The 18997-nt window shown below is 37.6% G+C and overlaps 2 protein-coding genes across 2 annotated transcripts in view; both read left to right on the top strand.

Annotated features, from left to right (window-relative positions):
- The window catches only part of LOC126779294 (aldo-keto reductase AKR2E4-like), a 66062-nt gene that overhangs the window by 15614 nt on the left and 31451 nt on the right, over window positions 1–18997 (top strand). The window lies entirely within an intron of this gene.
- Window positions 82–15727, top strand: LOC126779289 (F-box/LRR-repeat protein 20). The gene is made up of 13 exons (XM_050503278.1): window positions 82–282; window positions 2198–2311; window positions 3422–3505; window positions 4214–4321; window positions 5278–5375; window positions 8502–8568; window positions 9860–9962; window positions 10322–10407; window positions 10793–10975; window positions 11046–11147; window positions 11546–11633; window positions 12169–12293; window positions 12371–15727. Exons 1-13 carry the CDS (start codon window positions 253–255, stop codon window positions 12473–12475), a joined length of 1293 nt encoding a protein of 430 aa, XP_050359235.1. The 5' UTR covers window positions 82–252; the 3' UTR covers window positions 12476–15727.

The following is an 18997-nucleotide window of genomic DNA, read 5'->3' as shown; positions in this document are numbered from 1 at the left end:
AATAAATAAAACGGCGATGAATTAAAACATTTTTGGACAGATAAAATATAACGAGAGGCGTGTTAGACGATAAAATTTCAGAACGCAATGCAAGTGCAACAGCGAAGTACTTATACCGCGCACCTAGTCAGTCGGCGAAAAATCAAAAAGTCCTCCATTTTTGTTTGTGCGATATTTTGCTAGTGCTTAAAATTTAGAATTAGAGTGTGAATAAAATTCAACACTGTGGCTAAGGTGACACCGTTCCCGAGTATGACTTATTCCGGAAGGAATAAATTTGAGGTGAGCCATCGATCCTTACTACAGCACTTTGTTTGTGTTTTCATATGATATGTTCAAAAACAGCTGACATCGTATGTACAGACGGTGCGATTCCTTTGTTCTCTAGTGCATTTTAAATTTCATCTATTAACCATTAATTGCCGTATAGGACACAAATTTCCAAATATATATAGACCGCCGTGTTAAACAAGTCGAATCTATTTTTGAACATCATTATTTATAACAATTGTTATTTTTATGCGCTATTCTAATGTTTTTCGTTTTATAATAAGCGATACTTATCGCATTAATTAATTAGGTATAATTTATGTTTTGTCGTAAGTGTAATGACCTGAGTTCAATAAACTCCGTAACGTTTAGATACCGTTATGTAGGCGAAATGCTAAATTTCGTTATCTTAACGCTATTGTTATATTTAAAAAAAATAGAGGAAATAAATTCCCATGCACTCACAAAAAGGATTAATTATTTGTTATAAGTGGTAATTGATGTTAATTATCAATAATTACTTGAGCACTTGTACAATATATAATATGCGAGCATTCAGTTTTTATACTTACATAGAATTTCAATATGAATATAACTTAATGTCCAATAACACTATTGAAATGAAGGCAATAGAGTTTAGCTTAACTTGTTAATTCAATTGTGATTAGTTGTTTAAATATAGTAAAAAAAAAGAATATTTGACATGCCCGGTTAGTTTACATCATAACTTTATTTTCTATCATTATGTATTGATCTATATTTACATAATATTGTATCTATTTGATAGAACATGTCAGTCAAAGCTTAGCTAGTGTGTATAATTTATCGCATGCTCAACGGTGAAGGAAAAACATGGTGAGGAAATCGGCATGTATTGAAGATATTCTGTAACAGGTGTTCACCGACTTGCAATAGATAAGCATGGTAGAACAAAACTCTAGTATTTACACTGTGTACTCTGCAGTAGACTCGAGTATTTACACTGTGTTGCTTTATATATTTTTTATTACCTATCGCTCGATATTCATTTTGATGGTGGCATTCTACAACTGACCATTAATTTTTGTGACCAGCGGCTCTTGTTCATTGTAAAGTTTCTATTTCATATTTTCAAAATATCTGGTTCTCTTTCCAAAAAAATAAATAAAATGTATCATGAAGTAACAAAAAATGAACTGTTCTCATGTCTAGCTGCCTCAGTATTAATTTGACTAGTAAAATCTATACTGAGGAGTGCCTAGAGTAACCCTTAAATGTCATATAATGTAGAGCCACACTAAGAAAGGTTCAATAAGAGGCACTATGTCAATGATGTAAAAGTTTTTTTAAAATATATATATATATATATATATATATATATATATTATAAATCTAAAGCTCGCATATCGGATAATTGTAATATAACGAACCACAAAAATGTAATATATGTATATACTATAATAAAAATTTCAACAAATTAATGTATATAATTAAATATATATAAACATGATCTTATTTATTTATTATAATATCAACGCCAACAAGAAGTACACTAATAAATACAATTGAGTCTTTAAACGACGTTATACAAATCAAGTGTTTCCTAAATTATAGGTGTTATAAAAAGCCGAGATGGCCCAGTGGTGAATCTTAACCGATGATCGTGGGTTTAAACCCGGGCAAGCACCTCTGAATTTTCATGTGCTTAATTTGTGATTATAATTCATCTCGTGCTTTACGGTGAAGGAAAACATCGTGAGGAAACCTGCATGTGTCTAATTTCACTGAAATTCTGCCACATGTGAATTCTACCAACCCGCATTGGAGCAGCGTGGTGGAATAAGCTCCAAACCTTTTCCTCAAAAAGAGGAGAGGAGGCCTTTAGCCCAGCAGTGGGACATTTACAGGCTGTTACGGTACGGTGAAATGATAACTATTGTTGTTACAGATTGCTCGATTTTCGAGCGACGACGAAAACCACATAAACAAGAAGCTGCCCAAGGAATTACTGCTGAGGATCCTATCTTACTTGGACGTCGTTTCGCTATGCAGATGCGCTCAGGTGAGTCCTACACACATAAATAAACTATGTACCCATATGTTTAGATAAACTGAAGATTTACTGGTGGTAGGGCTTTGTGCAAGCTCGTCTGGGTAGGTACCACCCACTCATCAGATATTCTACCGCAAAACAGCAATACTTGATATTGTTGTGTTCCGGTTTGAAGGGTGAGTGAGCCAGTGTAATTACAGGCACAAGGGACATAAAATCTTAGTTCCCAAGGTTGGTGGCGCATTGGACATGTAAGCGATGGTTGACATTTCTTACAATGCCAATGTCTAAGAGCGTTGGTGACCACTTACCATCAGGTGGCCCATATGCTCGTCCGCCTTCCTATTCTATAAAAAAAAAAAAAAACAAACCATACATTTACATATTCCATGCGATTTGATAATTCTGATATGTTATGCACTAAAAACAGTTCTTGATTAATATATCTATACTAGCTAACTTTTTGATAAATGTATTCTATGTGCAGACTCGCGGTTTCTACTGCTTTAATATACGCGTAGAAGACGAATTTTTAAGTTATCTTTAAATGACGATAGTTATTTTTAATGATTCAAAAGCTAAATTTGCTCCAAGATGTGCTCGACCTACCTGTTAAAACGTCAAGAAAATCAATTCAATAGTTTCGGAGATTAGCGTATTCATACAGATAAAATACATTTTCATTTTTTGTTACTCGTTTTTTTTAATGTTTCTACTGTATTTAATGTATAAATAAGTAACACAGCACTATTTCACTGAACTACTTATATAAACTTTAATTTAACTTGCAAAGTCCGATAACATCTTCGCCGACATTCGAAACGCTACATGTTCTCGGATCCATGCAATTATTCAAGATCTCGACCGACGATACCGCGTCAACTCAACGTCGAAGTTGTTTGTTTGTGTCTCGCCCTGCGGTTGGATCAGCCCATAGAACGTCTCGCCGCTAGAGATACGCTGATAACTATTTATTTCTCAATCAGGTCTCCAGCTGTTTAATGAAAATTCGAAGATAAATCTTCTAATGTGTTCCAAATATTTATACCGATATGATTGAGTTATGTTAATTGTAACCCTTTCGATATCGATGTCGTATGTTAATGTATTTTATCGAAGGTGTCAAAACTATGGAACATCCTCGCGCTGGACGGCTCCAACTGGCAGCGGATAGACCTGTTCGACTTTCAGAGGGACGTCGAGGTATTTGCTTCAATTTTCTTGAAGTTCATTATGTACATTCATTTATTATTTAATATAAACACATAACAATACTGGTGGTAGATCTTTGTGCAAGCTCGTCTGGGTAGGTACCACCCACTCATCAGATATTCTACCGCAAAACAGCAGTACTCGGTATTGTTGTGTTCCGGTTTGAAGAGTGAGTGAGCCAGTGTAATTACAGGCACAAGGGACATAACATCTTAGTTCCCAAGGTTGGTGGCGCGTTGGTGATGTAAGCGATGGTTAACATTTCTTACAATGCCAATGTCTATGGGTGTTGGTGACCACTTACCATCAGGTGGCCCATATGCTCGTCCGCCTTCCTATACTATAAAAAACACTTACTGATACTCAAAGTAAAAATGAAAAGCGTTGTCGCGTTGTTAACGAGCCACGTAGTGATGTGAAAACCACAAGTTCGATTCTGACCCTTTGGACTGTTGTCGTATTGAGGTGTCTAGTCTTCCTTGAGATACGTCAGGAGGATATTATCACTGTATAAATTATTATCCCAGTAACAGCCTGCTAATGCCCCAGTGCAGTCCAATAGCCCTTTTAAAAAGTTAAACTCTTGAAAAGGAAGCTTGTAGCTTATCCAATACGCTGCTCCATTGCGCGTTGGTGGATAATGAATATGCATGTGTGGGTTCCTCACGATGTAAACGTATCTTTGATCGCGTCTGTCAGGGTCCGGTGATAGAGAACATCTCTCACCGCTGCGGCGGGTTCCTGCGCCAGCTGTCGCTGCGCGGCTGCGAGAGCATCGCCGACGGCTCCATCAAGACTCTAGCGCAGGTTGGCACATCTCCCGGTTATACGTTGTCATAATAACTGAACTAATCTAAAATAAATTATGAGCTTCAAAAAATAACAAACTAAGCAAAACTTGTACTATGGAAACCAGACAACTGATATGCTATATATACTACTTTTCTTTTGTAAATACATGCTTATATAAATAATTACACCCAGACTCAGGACGAACAGACATGTTCATGCACACAAATGTCTGTCCTGGGTGAGAATCGAACCCACAACCTTCGGCGTGAAAGGCAAGTATCTATCAACCACGTCAACCGGCTCATCTCATCATCCAAAATATACGTACTAATTCGATGCTCTTGTTTTGCTACATTATGATGAAATTAATGCAAATTAACTCGTTAAACTATTTAATATAAATATATAATATTTAAATCATCTTGAATGGATGCTTTCACACAAAACGTATCGAACACTAGGTTATCGTGTACTGAGCATGCGCATAACGATCACCCGTGTTGCGTACAACGTGTATCGTGTCCATAATTTTTTCTCAACATATTATCACGATTAGACAGTTGAAACGATCGTTATAAAGACATTAATATAAGAAGGAATATAAAATATGCGATTTTAAAGGAAAAACTAGTAATAAAAGTAACAATGGGTATATGTCTCACTGCTGGACTAAGTCCTCCTCTCTTTCTGGGAAGGCTTGTAGCGTATTCCACTACACTAGTCTAAGGTACATTTTTCATTCTATACAAACGCTTTTTTCACGATGTGTTTCATGGTTGAGGACGAGATTATTTATAAACACCAACTAAGCACGTGTAATTCCTTATTATCTCTCTTAAAAGATACACTTGTTCTAACTAAGCCTCAACTAAATCTCGGCTCTATTAATAAAACAGATGCATACACATTTTTAAAGGGAGCGTTAAGCAATAATAGTTGGTATTCAAGACGATATTTTTTTGCAATTCCAGTCGTGCCCGAACATCGAAGACCTGAACCTGAACAAGTGCAAGAAACTGACGGACGTGTCATGCCAGGCGCTCGGCCGGAAGTGCAGCAAGCTACAAAAGTACGCTGGTTCCGTGCCGTCGGTATTCGATGCGCTCTCTGTTACCACACACCACACCGCATCCCCCACCACGATCACCATCCGACATCGCTAGTGAGCGATAGGCCTTTTGCGCTGCACATATTTTTGTTTTTCTATTTTTAAATTCTTAGTCTGTAGTCTATCCCAATGACAGGAGTAGAGATAGATAAACGACTTTGCCCTTGAACTGTGATGACGTCATTGGAAACCTGAAACGAGTAAAAGTTGATTGGAATAATGTTTTTTGTATTATAAACAGAGGTATATTCATCAAGAACTGTTTGTAATGCATATAGCAGTTTTTCTCTATTTTTCTCTATTCTACCAGGGAATCAAATGTCAACCACTTAATTGATAGTCTCGAAGCTTTACCTCAACATGACTCTCATTTTTCTCTCTTTTCTCATTCCTCTTCTTCTTTGTCCAAACCCTCTTCCCAGTTCAGCTGGGGTCGGGTCTGCTTGTACATCTGCTCCAGAGAGCTCTGTTCTGGCTTGTCTGTGTACTCAGATTCTCTTTCTGGGCCTCTTTTTGCATGTTTGACCACCAGGTTGCGGGTGGTCGCCCTCTTCCCCGCGGTCGGTCCGGGGTATTTAAGGCTTTCTTGATGGGATGGTCATCGTCACGTCTCAGGATGGTAGTACCAGCGACATTCCTTCAGTTTTACAACAATTGGTGTTACCTTGAACAATCCCCTGACATACTCATTCCTTACTTTAGCGTAATTTTTTTTTTTTATAGAATAGGAAGGTGGACGGGCATATGGGCTACCTGATGGTAAGTGGTCACCAAACGCCCTTAGACATTGGCATTGTAAGAAATGTCAACCATCGCTTATAGCCAATGCGCCACCAACCTTGGGAACTAAGATTTTATGTCCCTTGTGTCTGTAATTACACTGGCTCACTCACCCTTCAAACTGGAACACAACAATATAAAGTATTTCTGTTTTGCGGTAGAATATCTGATGAGTGGGTGGTACCTACCCAGACGAGCTTGCACAAAGCCCTACCACCAGTAAATTAATGTAATTGCTACAGATTAATTTTAGGATGTGCTCGATGAGAGGTATTTATATAGGTAGGCATTCCAAGAATTCCAACCATGAGAATATATCATTTGAATTGGAAATATTTAGTTTCCTCTTGTTTAACCTGAGTTTGATAGAAAAGATTAAAAAAAAAAATTAGTGGTACGCTCGCTCATTTACAGTATTAACTATATCCAACAGCGTGGATAGATGCCGGCTTATTTAAGCAACATAATCATATAATATCATAGACAAAACATAAATTAAATCACATAGCTAAAACACTGTAGCATTAAATAAGACCAATAAAAGTGCAGTAAATAAATAATTTATACATAAATATATATCTTTTTTAATCATATATTAAAAGGCGAGTAAGAATATGACTACAATTGCAAATTTATGACAAACTAAAAGATTGAATATTAAGATGTGTTCGTACAATCATATATAAATTGCTACATTATATTTTTACCTTATTTATTTATTTTATATAGAATTACCAACAAAAGTTATAATAATACAACAGCCAATATATAATTTAGGCTAAGCAAGATTAATTGCACTTTTAATTATTGGTAATTACAGCATGTTTTTTATCAATTTTGTGAATTAACTAAGTGACCAATATATTACATTAATTACATTTTCTAATCGTTAATAAATAACATATTATGATAACAATAAATAATGTATGTTTAATTAAATTGAATTAAATTTGAAATTTATCGTACTAAGTACTTATAATAATTTGAATTGAAATTAGTTAAATGTTAATTTGAACAATATTGGAATATAATCTAGGAGAAAAAAAAATCAAATTAAAAAACAACGGTTTAATATACATATATATAAAATACAATTAATTGGAATTAACTAAATTAAATTAGAATAATGTCAAATCATATTTTACTTTAAAAAGCATTGATTTTTTCAAATATAAAATATGAATGTCTGAATAGAATTTATTATAATTTTGGCAGCTATGGAATAACGACCACAATATCTTTCTTGAGTGGAGTGAATCTTTAGGACTTAATGTCAACCCTAGCTGATTTCAAGCCATCATTGTTGGCAGCCGGAAACAAATATCAAAAGTCGACTGGTCTTCCTTGTCATCCATAATGTTTGACAATATTTTCATCCCTTATTGTGATCATGTTAAAAATCTGGTGTTTTTTTGTGATAATATTCTTAGCTGGACCATATGAATGACATCAGCAGGAAAGTGTTTGTGTTTGAGGTCTTTGTGTTGTCGTCAACATTTTCTTTTCAATAATGCTCACACAGATCTACTTCTTAATATTCTTAATTATGCTGAAGCAAGCTTTGTAGCATTAACCGAAGACCAATTCAATAAAACTGAGACACTTCAAAATACTTTTATTCATTAATATTTAATAATTTATATATATGGATTAGTCAAATATGACCATGTTTCACAATTTCTTTCTCGTTTAAATTTGTTACCCATCCGACTTCACCAGAATATGCACATCCTCTCTATTCTATACTGTGTGTGCTCCTCCTTTATCACTTGATATTCATTAGAAGAGGCCAATTACGACGACGCAATTGGTGTCAAAAGGGGTACGAAGTGGGGTGCTTCACGTATTTATATTTTAGATAGATTATAAAAGAATCATTCGTAATTCTAAATATTGTTTAGCTGTACTCTCTTTGTGCAAGCTCGTCTGGGTAGGTACCACCCACTCATCAGATATTATACCGCAAAACAGCGGTACTCGATATTGTTGTGTTCCGGTTTGAAGGGTGAGTGAGCCAGTGTAATTACAGGCACAAGGGACATAAAATCTTAGTTCCCAAGGTTGGTGGCGCATTGGATATGTAAGCGATGGTTGACATTTCTTACAATACCAATGTCTAAGGGCGTTTGTTGACCACTTACTATCAGGTGGCCCATATGCTCGTCCGCCTTCCTATTCTATAAAAAAAATATAGTTTACTTACGTAAATAATATAGAAAGAAATATGATAACATTGTGTCGTATCACAATTACATGATAATGCCACGAATAGTACATCACAGTTAATACGAGTGTTATTGTTTACAGAATAAACCTCGACTCCTGCCCGAGTATCACGGACATATCTCTGAAGGCGCTGTCGGACGGATGTCCGGTGAGTGACGTTATTATTTAATACACCATCGGGTGGTCAGTGGTCGCCTTCGACCATAGACAATGGTTTTAGAGAAATATCGCTGTGGGTGTAATCTATGTAGAAACGATGGTGGCTTTACTTTTAAAAAGTGTTGCCAGTGTATAATAATTTTCATGATATATTTGTTGTAAAACACAAATATTTATTTTATGAGATTATTACTCAAATGTACTTGAATATGACGAGCCGGTTGGCGTGGTTGGTAGATACTTGCCTTTCACGCTGAAGGTTGTGGGTTCGATTCCCACCCGGGACATACATTTGTGTGCATGAACATGTCTGTTCGACCTGAGTCTGGGTGTAATTATCTATATAAGTATGTATTTACAAAAGAAAAGTAGTATATGTAGTATATTAGTTGTCAGGTTTCCATAGCACGAGTTTTGTACAAGCTTAATTTGGGATCAGATGGCCGTGTGTGAAAAATGTCCCAGGATATTTTTGTTATTATTATTATAATATTATATATAGATGAAACAAGGTTATATTTATCGAAATCAAAATATTCTTTACTCAAGTAGGCTCTTAGACACACTTTTGGATCATCATTAACGAGATTAAATTTGATATGAAGATTGTACCGGGACACTCAGTAGCATACATTTAATAATCATAGACAATTAAATATATGAAACTAACTTCAAGCCCTTTTATCATGTATATAAACATATGTACTAATAACTTTTAATAAAAGACTATTTCACTTAACTACATATAAACACTTTAATTTGATTTCCGTTTCGATACCAACTTCGACGACATTCTAAACGCCATTTTGATTCCATAATGAATACCACAGGTTATTAATTGAATCAATTCAAGGCCAAAGTTGTTTTTATATCTTGACCCCTGCCATGGGAATGTGCTGTTTATATTATACTATTATACAATATAAATAATTATTATTTATATACAGTAACAGTAACAGGCTGTTAATGTCCCACTGCTGGGCTAAGGCCTCCTCTCCCTTTAGAGGAGAAGGTTTGGAGCTTATTCCACCACGCTGCTCCAATGCGGATTGGTAGAATACACATGTGGCTGAATTTCAATGAATAGCAGGTTTCCTCACGATGTTTTCCTTCACCGTCAAGCACGAGATGAATTATAAACACAAATTATGAACATGAAAATTCAGCGGTGCTTGCCCGGGTTTGAACCCACGATCGTCGGTTAAGATTCACGCGTTCTCACCACTAGGCCATCTCGGCTTCATTATTTATATACGGAACTATTAAATATTCTATTGCAGCTCTTAACACACGTGAACGTGTCATGGTGTCAGTCGATCACCGAGAATGGAGTGGAGGCGCTCGCGAGGGGCTGTCCCAAGTTGAAGAGTTTTATATGCAGAGGTAACCATGATGACGTCATGTCGGTGGACATTGATAGCGCGCGCACACTTGTGCCGTAAAAGAGACACTCTTATTATACAATGGGACGGACATTTGATAAGAATGGATAGAGGTTAGGGGTAAGGCCAACGGCTTTGTGTGTTTTGCGAGTCACGATTGAGTTGAATGTAAGCAATGCCAACTTTAAACCGGTTCAGACCGCTTTGAATTGAAAGGGGGTAAAAAAAAGTAGATACAAATATCTGGTGTGATAGGGAAGTGTGTGTGTTTACTCACGATGTGGTTCCTATCTAAGTAAATTTTGTCAATTCACTGGGTCACCACGGTGCCGTTACTCTATGTATGGTTTGCGTTCACAGGATGTAAAAACGTGAACGACAAGGCGGTGTCCTGCCTGGCGACGTACTGCCCGGACCTGGAGGTGCTCAACGTGCAGGGCTGTGACGTGAGTGACGCGCCCCTCGGTATTACTGAGTTCCGTGTTACCGTGTGTAGCGGAAGTGTTGGCAGTGTTATTATCTGCCAGGTGTCCCCCGGTGTCGGGCTAAAGACTGTACTCTCTTCCCACAACTTTGTCTGGAAGAGGAGCCTATCCCACTATCGGTCGGGGCCGGGCTCGATGTCGTCGGCCGCCGTGAGGTTACCTACTCAGTCTTGATTTCGGTCAAAAATTCATAATTCATCAGCGACAGATTTGACCAGCGTAGTTAAACGGCTTCTGGATTCTGGTTTTAGCAAACCGAGGAGGCTCCAAAGTGCTAAGACAGACACTCAAGATAACCCTTTCGTCGCTACAACTTATATAGAAGAGTAACCGGTCGCCCCCGCAGAGCCTGTCGGACGAGTCGCTGTGCCGGCTGGGCGGCGCGCTGCGGCGGCTGTGCGCGTCGGGCTGCGCGCGGCTCACGGACGGCGCGCTGGCGGCGCTGGCGGCGCGCTGCCCCGAGCTGGCCACGCTGGAGCTGGCGCAGTGCGCGCAGCTCACGGACGCCGGCTTCCAGGCGCTCGCGCGGGTCGGTGGCGCCCCGAGCCGCTCGCCGCTGCGGCCGCTCGCTGTGCTAAGGTCTCGTGTCTCGTTCGCAGAGCTGTCGGATGCTGGAGCGGATGGACCTGGAGGAGTGCGTGCTGATCACGGACGCGACGCTCGTGCACCTCGCGATGGGCTGTCCGCGGCTGGAGAAACTGGTGATAACGCATTATATAAATTTGTTACTATGCATACTTGTCCAGTGGAGCTTTCTTTGTTGTCTTCGTGATCTTGATTACGATTACAGATTAATAAAATCATTAATTACCAAATCTATACCGAGTATTTGGTGATTAATGATTTTACTTTTTTGTCTACTTGCATTAATCTATAACTTTGATTAATGATCACATATTGTAATCATAATTCTTAATCTGATTATATTTTTCCCAAGTCTGGTTTCTAGTACCAGATGGTACTATCAACAAGTGCTGACCTCCTACCATCAGTTGGTTCAATTCCTTGCTTGCCTTGCCTAGCAGTGTTTTCAGTATTGACAGTCACTGGATATATAATTATAAAGCCAGTGTAACGTGTATGTGTGTGTCTGTGTCAGACGCTGTCGCACTGCGAGCTGATCACGGACTACGGCATCAAGCAGCTGTCGCTGTCGCCCTGCGCCGCCGAGCATCTCTCCGTCCTCGGTGAGTGCCCGACCGACTGACTGTCGTGACTCGTGTATCCGTGTATGTATATTTAGCGTGTAGGCTATCTTGAGATACTGAGGCATATAATATTGAGAGACGGATCCAGGTATGAGGCTAGCCAATACTCAAAGACCGAAGGAATAATATATATTTATTTACGACACGTCACAATTGTTTGAGTACCCTGTACTGACTGATTGATTAATGTAATGTAATAATCTAATAATAAATTGTTATGATTTCGTCATGCCAAATATGGAGTACAACTAAAAAGGCGATGTGCTGACGGCACATATATATATTGTATATGTACATACATGTATTGTGTGTATGTACATATACACGATCGTTTTCTGTGGAGAGAGAGAGAGAGATTGTTCTTACCGAATAACTTATGAGTGCCAGCATAAAATATAGCAATTTTTGTAAATTCGTCCTGTCCTGATTTTACCTGCTTTTCATAATTTCGTGCTTCTCTCCGTATATAAAAAAGGAGCATATTGTCAAAGTATAACATATAAGGAACGCGCAGGTCTCGACAACTGTCCGCTGGTGACGGACGGCGCGCTCGAGCACCTGATCTCGTGCCACAACCTGCAGCTCATCGAGCTGTACGACTGCCAGATGGTCACCAGGAACGCCATCCGGAAACTCAGAGTGAGTACGGCGCGCCCCTCGCGCACCCCGTCAATACGCCCCGCCAGCGCCAAGCCTTCACCCCCCCCCCCCCGCAGAGCCACCTGCCGCGCGTGCGCGTGCACGCGTACTTCGCGCCCGCCACGCCGCCCGCCGCCGCCCGGCCGCGCCCGCGCTACTGCCGCTGCTGCAACATCCTGTGAGCGGCGCCTGCGGGCTGCCTGTGGAGCGGGACGACATTTTGGAAGAAAGCGCCGGCCTGCTGGAGGGCTGTCGCCGGGTGCGTCATTCTGTGTAACCGTAAGGAGTTCTATGCGTAGTCGGAATATATATAATATACGTATATTTACGGACCGGTCGCTATAGTATGACACATTTTTTCGTCTAAAATCTCAGTTGTGAATTTGAATTTTCGTGTCGTCCGGACCGTCGGTCCGTTTCGTGTGCGGTGACGTCGGCCGCCGGGGCCGCCGGGGCCGCCGGGGCCGCCGGGGCCGACGCGAGTCCCGACGAGTTGCGATGCTTTAATATAGATACTAGTGAGGTCTAGGGTTCTTAGACAATAGACCGGCTATTGGCAGCACTTCGATATCATATATCCCTCTAGTAGACGATTGTTATCAGTGCGGTGTGTCCCAGCGGTGGCTGGGCGACGTCCCGCAACCGATCCTTCTGGAAGATGTCTATCTCTGTTCGTTTCTCCGGGCATCCTCCTCGCCCACTACCGTTCCATGTCAGCTTGCAGTCTTTCGGTTTCCCGAAAGACATGGATGATTCCAGTCTTTTGGCAATTTTTAGGTTAGGTTTTTAGGTTGGCAATTTTTCGGGTGTTTTCAACTCTAAAAATCGCTGCTCTAATTAAAATGCCTCAGCGCGGTAAGTTCAAGTTCATATTTTCTGGACGAATCAAATTCGTATCTGTAGTTATCGTAAGGAATAATAAAATTAAAGCGTATAACTATTAACACGTGACGGAAGTATTTGCTTATAAAACGAACTGGTATTCTTTATTCAAAAATCAACGAATACCAACTCTACGGGTTTTTTTTTTAATCTATGCAATTTATCGATTAATATACTATATTTGTATATGCATATTATTAATGAGACTTATATTTAATAACGGGCAAGGTTAAAAATATCTGCGGATCTTATTACCTTCCATAGGAAGGATGTCCTTTCTGAACTTAGAGGTGTAAACATTTCGTTGGAAACGAACATATTATTATGGCAATGGTAATGGATCACTTAATGAGGTTATAATAGTGTTTGTTTATCAAACATGACATTGGTCGATTATATCGCTAGTGTTGTGTCGTTCTAATAGTACTTAAAAAAGCCGAGATGGCCCAGTGGTAAGAACGCGTGAATCTTAACCGATGAACGTGGGTTCAAACCCGGGCAAGCACCACTGAATTTTCATGTGCTTAATTTGTTATTATAATTCATCTCGTGCTTGACGGTGAAGGAAAACATCGTGAGGAAACATGCATGTGTCGAATTTCACTGCCACATGTGTATTCCACCAATCCGCATTGGAGCAGCGTGGTGGAATAAGATCCGAACCTTATCAAAAAAGGGAGAGGAGGCCTTAGCCCAGCAGTGGGACATTCACAGGCTGTTACTGTATATTCAAGTGCTGTCAATATGTCAACGTAAACAAAATATACAATGTGAGTTATTTGATAATTCCTTGGGACGTAATCGTTTAGACATTATGTTAGAACGCGTCTCGTTCTGTAAACAATGTTTTAATTATTTTATATTAAATATTATTTTTCAAATCGATGGTCGATACTTAGATTAGCGTGTTCAACTCAACTCAGCTTCAGGGACATCTTAGTTTCCAAGGTCAGGGGCGCACGGTCAATGTGAGGGATGCTTATCTTTTCTAACGGTTATTTATGGGGCAGTATTCGCAGCATAACATCAGGTTGCCAGAAAGCGGACATATTTTTTCAAATAAACAAAGTCATCATGGCTATGTCAAGTCAAGGCAAGGCAAGGCAAGTCAGCACTGCACCGATTATGATGAATTTTGACAGAGAATTAGTCTGAGACATACGTAAAGACTGTTAAGGATAAAGTCGCGTGGAACAGCCGGTTTATGAAATAAACATAGTTATCAGAAATAAAGGAAAGAAAGATTGTTTACAGAATGAAACGATGGCATTGGTTCGAGGTCTAAGTAGAATTATTAGAAATAAGATTGTTCTTATAATCTTAGCATTTTTTTAACAATAGTTGTATGTTATTTACTAACTTAACTGTTATTTTAACTAATTATGTTTTATAAATAATTTAAATTTACACTTCACTTTAAACATTTGTCAAATGGTCATTATTTATTTAATGGTCGGTTTTATTTAAAAAGTGCATAAGTGCTATGCTGATAGTGACATATATTTATGTAAAAAGCAAAATATATATTAGATAATATACATATATGTCTTATACATTATATAACATAATACAAAAATATATTCAAATTTTTTTACTTAATATATACATGTTTCTCAATCGTGATAATATAATTTAATGCCATGATTTATATGGTGGCAAATTAACATGGAGTGTGTGGTAGCACGGTCGATGGTCGTGCCACTTCTTCATTCTTATACATATGTGATAGAAAAAAGAAAATAATTTACCTGTCTGCTCAAAAGTGGTAACAGGGCTCACCCGTAGGATTTTAAAATGTAAATTGTTTGTTTGTTCACATAATGTGTTTTAAAATATATGATTTGACTGAAAAACTAATATGTAATTTTTATCTTACTGTGATATAATAGGAACAAGGGATATTATTAATTGGCAGTGCCTTGCAGGTTAAGGACTGGATTGTACTTCTTGCACTGCCTCTTGCACTTACAATAAAGCTGTCCATTTGCTTATCTCCTAAAAGTAAATAATTGATGGCCTCTTCCCCAAAATTGCGTACAATCCAACAGATCTTTACACTATGCACTATAGAAGCGTAGTGGAGGAGCTCTAGACCTTCTCCTTCTCTAAATGGAGGGGAGGACGGAGCCCAGCTGTGGGTCATTTGGTACCAATCACAATCTCCACCTTAACTTGTCGCCGTATATTTGTAAAACAATAGAGTGTACTTTAATTTATTAATAAAATATTTATAATTTGCAATTGGACAATAAGTGGCCGGGAAGTGTTTGCGAGGGCGTTGTCTTCTAAGAGCTTGTTGATTTAAAATGTTTTTTACACTTAAGTACTTTATTTGTACTTGAAAAAAAAAAATGTGGTACATTATAAATAGATATATACAATACCAAAAAAAATATATTGTTGTATGTGTTGTCCTAAAACTAAGTATTAATTTTAATTGGCAGCTAGTTGCTAACACTGGGATATTTTTTTACAATAATGTATTTAATTATGTATTATAATTTTACATAATGTTTACAAGACTTGCATCAAATAAAGAATGCATATTTTTATTTTGTTTATTTTTTATTTTGTTTCCTGCTTTTTTTTTTTTCTTTTTTATTGAGGCTACTGCAACTGTTTCAAAACTATCAAGCATGTGTCGTTGGCATACAGACTGGCGTGGGTATTAAGAAGTCGTCTGTTAAATCAGTGTTAACCGAGACAAGGCGCGGTCCGGTGTTAAATTACAATTCTACTGTTAAACAACTCCTTTCTTTGTCGCACTACCAAAAAATGGAATTCCTTACCAGCTCACGTGTTCCCCTCCTCTTACAACCCGGGTTCCTTCAAACGAGGCGTGAAGAGGCATCTTGCGGGCCGGCAAGGCGGGGACGGCTAGTACAGAACATTCTTCCCGACTGTACTGGCCGTCGTCGCGTTTGGACTCTACTACCACTTACCATCAGGTGGAGTAGAGTCATTTGCCATCCCGGGGCATATAAAAAAATAAAATAAACAAATATACTTAATAATTATTTAAAACTGTTTTTTGTAAACATTTTATATATTAATTATATTCGAGTTTCGACCGCGATCACACCTTGTTTGTTTATACGTCACTAAAGACGTCACGAAGCGTTACTTAAATGCACTAATGAGTTCGTAAGTTCTAAGCTTAAACTTAAAAATGCGTCCGCGTTCGGAGTTTGACAGGTGACGCTTGTCAAGTTTTTACTATTACTTTTATTTGATACGTCTAGAAAGCCGAGATGGCCTAGTGGTTAGAACGCGTACATCTTAACCGATGATCGTGGGTTCAAACCCGGGCAAGCACCACTGAATTATCATGTGCTTAATTTGTGTTTATAATTCATCTCGTGCTTGACGGTGAAGGAAAACATCGTGAGGAAACCTGCATGTGTCTAATTTCATTGAAATTATGCCACATGTGTATTCTACCAATCCGCATTGGAGCAGCGTGGTAGAATAAGCTCCAAACCTTCTCCTCAAAAGGGAGAGGAGGCCTTAGCCCAGCAGTGGGACATTAACAGGCTGTTACTACTACGTCTAGAAAAAGGCCCAGATAATTGGAGCGATATTTATTTGTTTTTTTTTTTTAATTATGAGTTGTCTCCGTACAACCCTTATCGACTCCGAAGCCAGCAATGGGCCTACGCAATTTACGTTATTTTAGTCAAAACAACTTTTGACCGACAAAATTAATCCAATGTAGTTATGACTAACACGGATTAGTTCAGGTTAGTTTTATTTCTGTAAGCGTGCCATCTGACAGCATGTATACAGTCGGATCATAAAAATAGACCCTGTGCAGTGTAGTGTAATATATCTCAGTGAAAGGACAACGCAACACGCTTACACCAATAAAACGAACAACTCATAGCCTATTCCAACCACAAGAGGAGAAAAGACAAACATACACGTCATGTCATATTGAGAGCAAATTGACGCGATATCATTGGTCGAAATCAATTAAAAATCAGCGAAGTTTTTCTCGAAACTCAGGAAATAAATTAAAGCGTATATATCCAAGTAGTGAAGTGTTATTGTATTAAATAAATATGTAAATTAAAAAATATCTGTTTGTAGTCCATAATATGTAAATCTAAGGTTTGTTTGTTTTTTTTTCCCTTTTCTGGCGCGTATCTACGCTATTTGAGCGCAAGATATTCTGCCAATGTCACGTATAAAGTAGATGACACATGATATGAGATTATTCGGTTTCAAATTTTGAATCGTTTAATGATGATGAGTGAAAACTATGTTATTCTACAGTAGATATATAGAAAAATATTATAAAAAGAAATAATTAGAAAAGGTTTGTTTATAATCCTTCTTCAATTGGAATAGGGTATATGTCATTAGTGAAAACCAACTTAGACAGTGTTGCCAGCGTTCTAAAATATTTTTGACCGGGAATGCGTTAAGATTGTAACAGTAATATATTATAAACATATTCGAAATATGTAAAACGAGATGTTTTTTTTTTATGTTGCCTTCGTCCATTTTATATGTAAGTTACCACGTCGCGTGTTCATTGTTCACTAGAAACTATTAAACTAATTGTAATATTTATATACAGTGTAATTGACCAATTCGATTTGTTTGTAATTAAATAAAATCACTGAAATTTAAATATCAACATACTTATATATGTATATATATAAAAGCAAACAAATGTTTCGTCTGTTTATAACTACTATATTTGTGTATATATATATATATATATATATATATATATATATATATATATATATATATATATATAGTATAAGCGCGCTTGTCTAAAAAAAAGTACGGACAAACAGACAAGAGTAATCATAAGGGTTATGTTGTTATTTTATTTGTACATTTGTACTATTATTGTTGGGACTTATGTGTTGGAGCGGATCATTGTTTATACAGAAATTTAAAGGTGGATTACAATGTACTTATGTAAGGTCTTATTTAGTATGTACAAAGCTTTAATTAGATTTTTTTAAGTGTATTGCTATAACAGTTATTATCCAAATATAAGTAATACAATATTTTGTCTGTCTTGCTGTCTGTGCCGAGATGGAGTGGTGAGAACGCGTGAATCTTAACCGATGATCGTGGGTTCAAACCCGGGCAAGCACCACTGAATTTTAATGTGCTTAATTTGCGATTATAATTCATCTCGTGCTTTACGGTGAAGGAAAACCTCGTGAGGAAACCTGAATGTGTCCAATTTCACTGAAATTCTGCCGCATGTGTATTCCACCTTCTCCTCAAAAAGGGTGGCCTTAGCCCAGCAGTGGGACATTCACAGGCTGTTACTGTACTTGTTGTCTGTACACATCACGCGTCAGTACATGACGTGCACTTAACAGACACAACTGATACAAATCTACAGTGAAATATTGTCAGTTACTGATAAACTGGAAATATCAGCAGTAATGGCTCTTGGATACAACCAAAGTGGAAATTAAATTGCAGGTTTTAAACATGTACAAAGAGGCAGTGAATACATTTCGATAAGTTTATCATATTTTTTTAATCAATAATTTTCAGTGATTTCCTTAAAATAAATGTATGTATTTACTGTAACCAAACTTATGTATATGTATATAACTTTTCTTCTGGCAACTCAATGACAATTACTTTTAAGAGGCTCAAAGCCGGTAGATGTCGCTAGTGTATAATTAAACAGATAAATAATCATGATTTTAAATGTAATTCCAAGTTATCACCTATATAGTCTCATGTATATGTATATAAATATATACCCGACGTATATGTATATAAAATGATTATGTAAATGTAATCGAAAAACGATATATATAAAAAAAATAGAAAAATAT

Source organism: Nymphalis io, chromosome 28, assembly GCF_905147045.1.
Source record: "Nymphalis io chromosome 28, ilAglIoxx1.1, whole genome shotgun sequence".
In the NCBI taxonomy this organism is placed as follows: Eukaryota; Metazoa; Arthropoda; class Insecta; order Lepidoptera; family Nymphalidae; genus Nymphalis; species Nymphalis io.
Note: the sequence above shows the minus strand (reverse complement) of the source record. Positions and strands in the feature narration are given on the sequence as shown.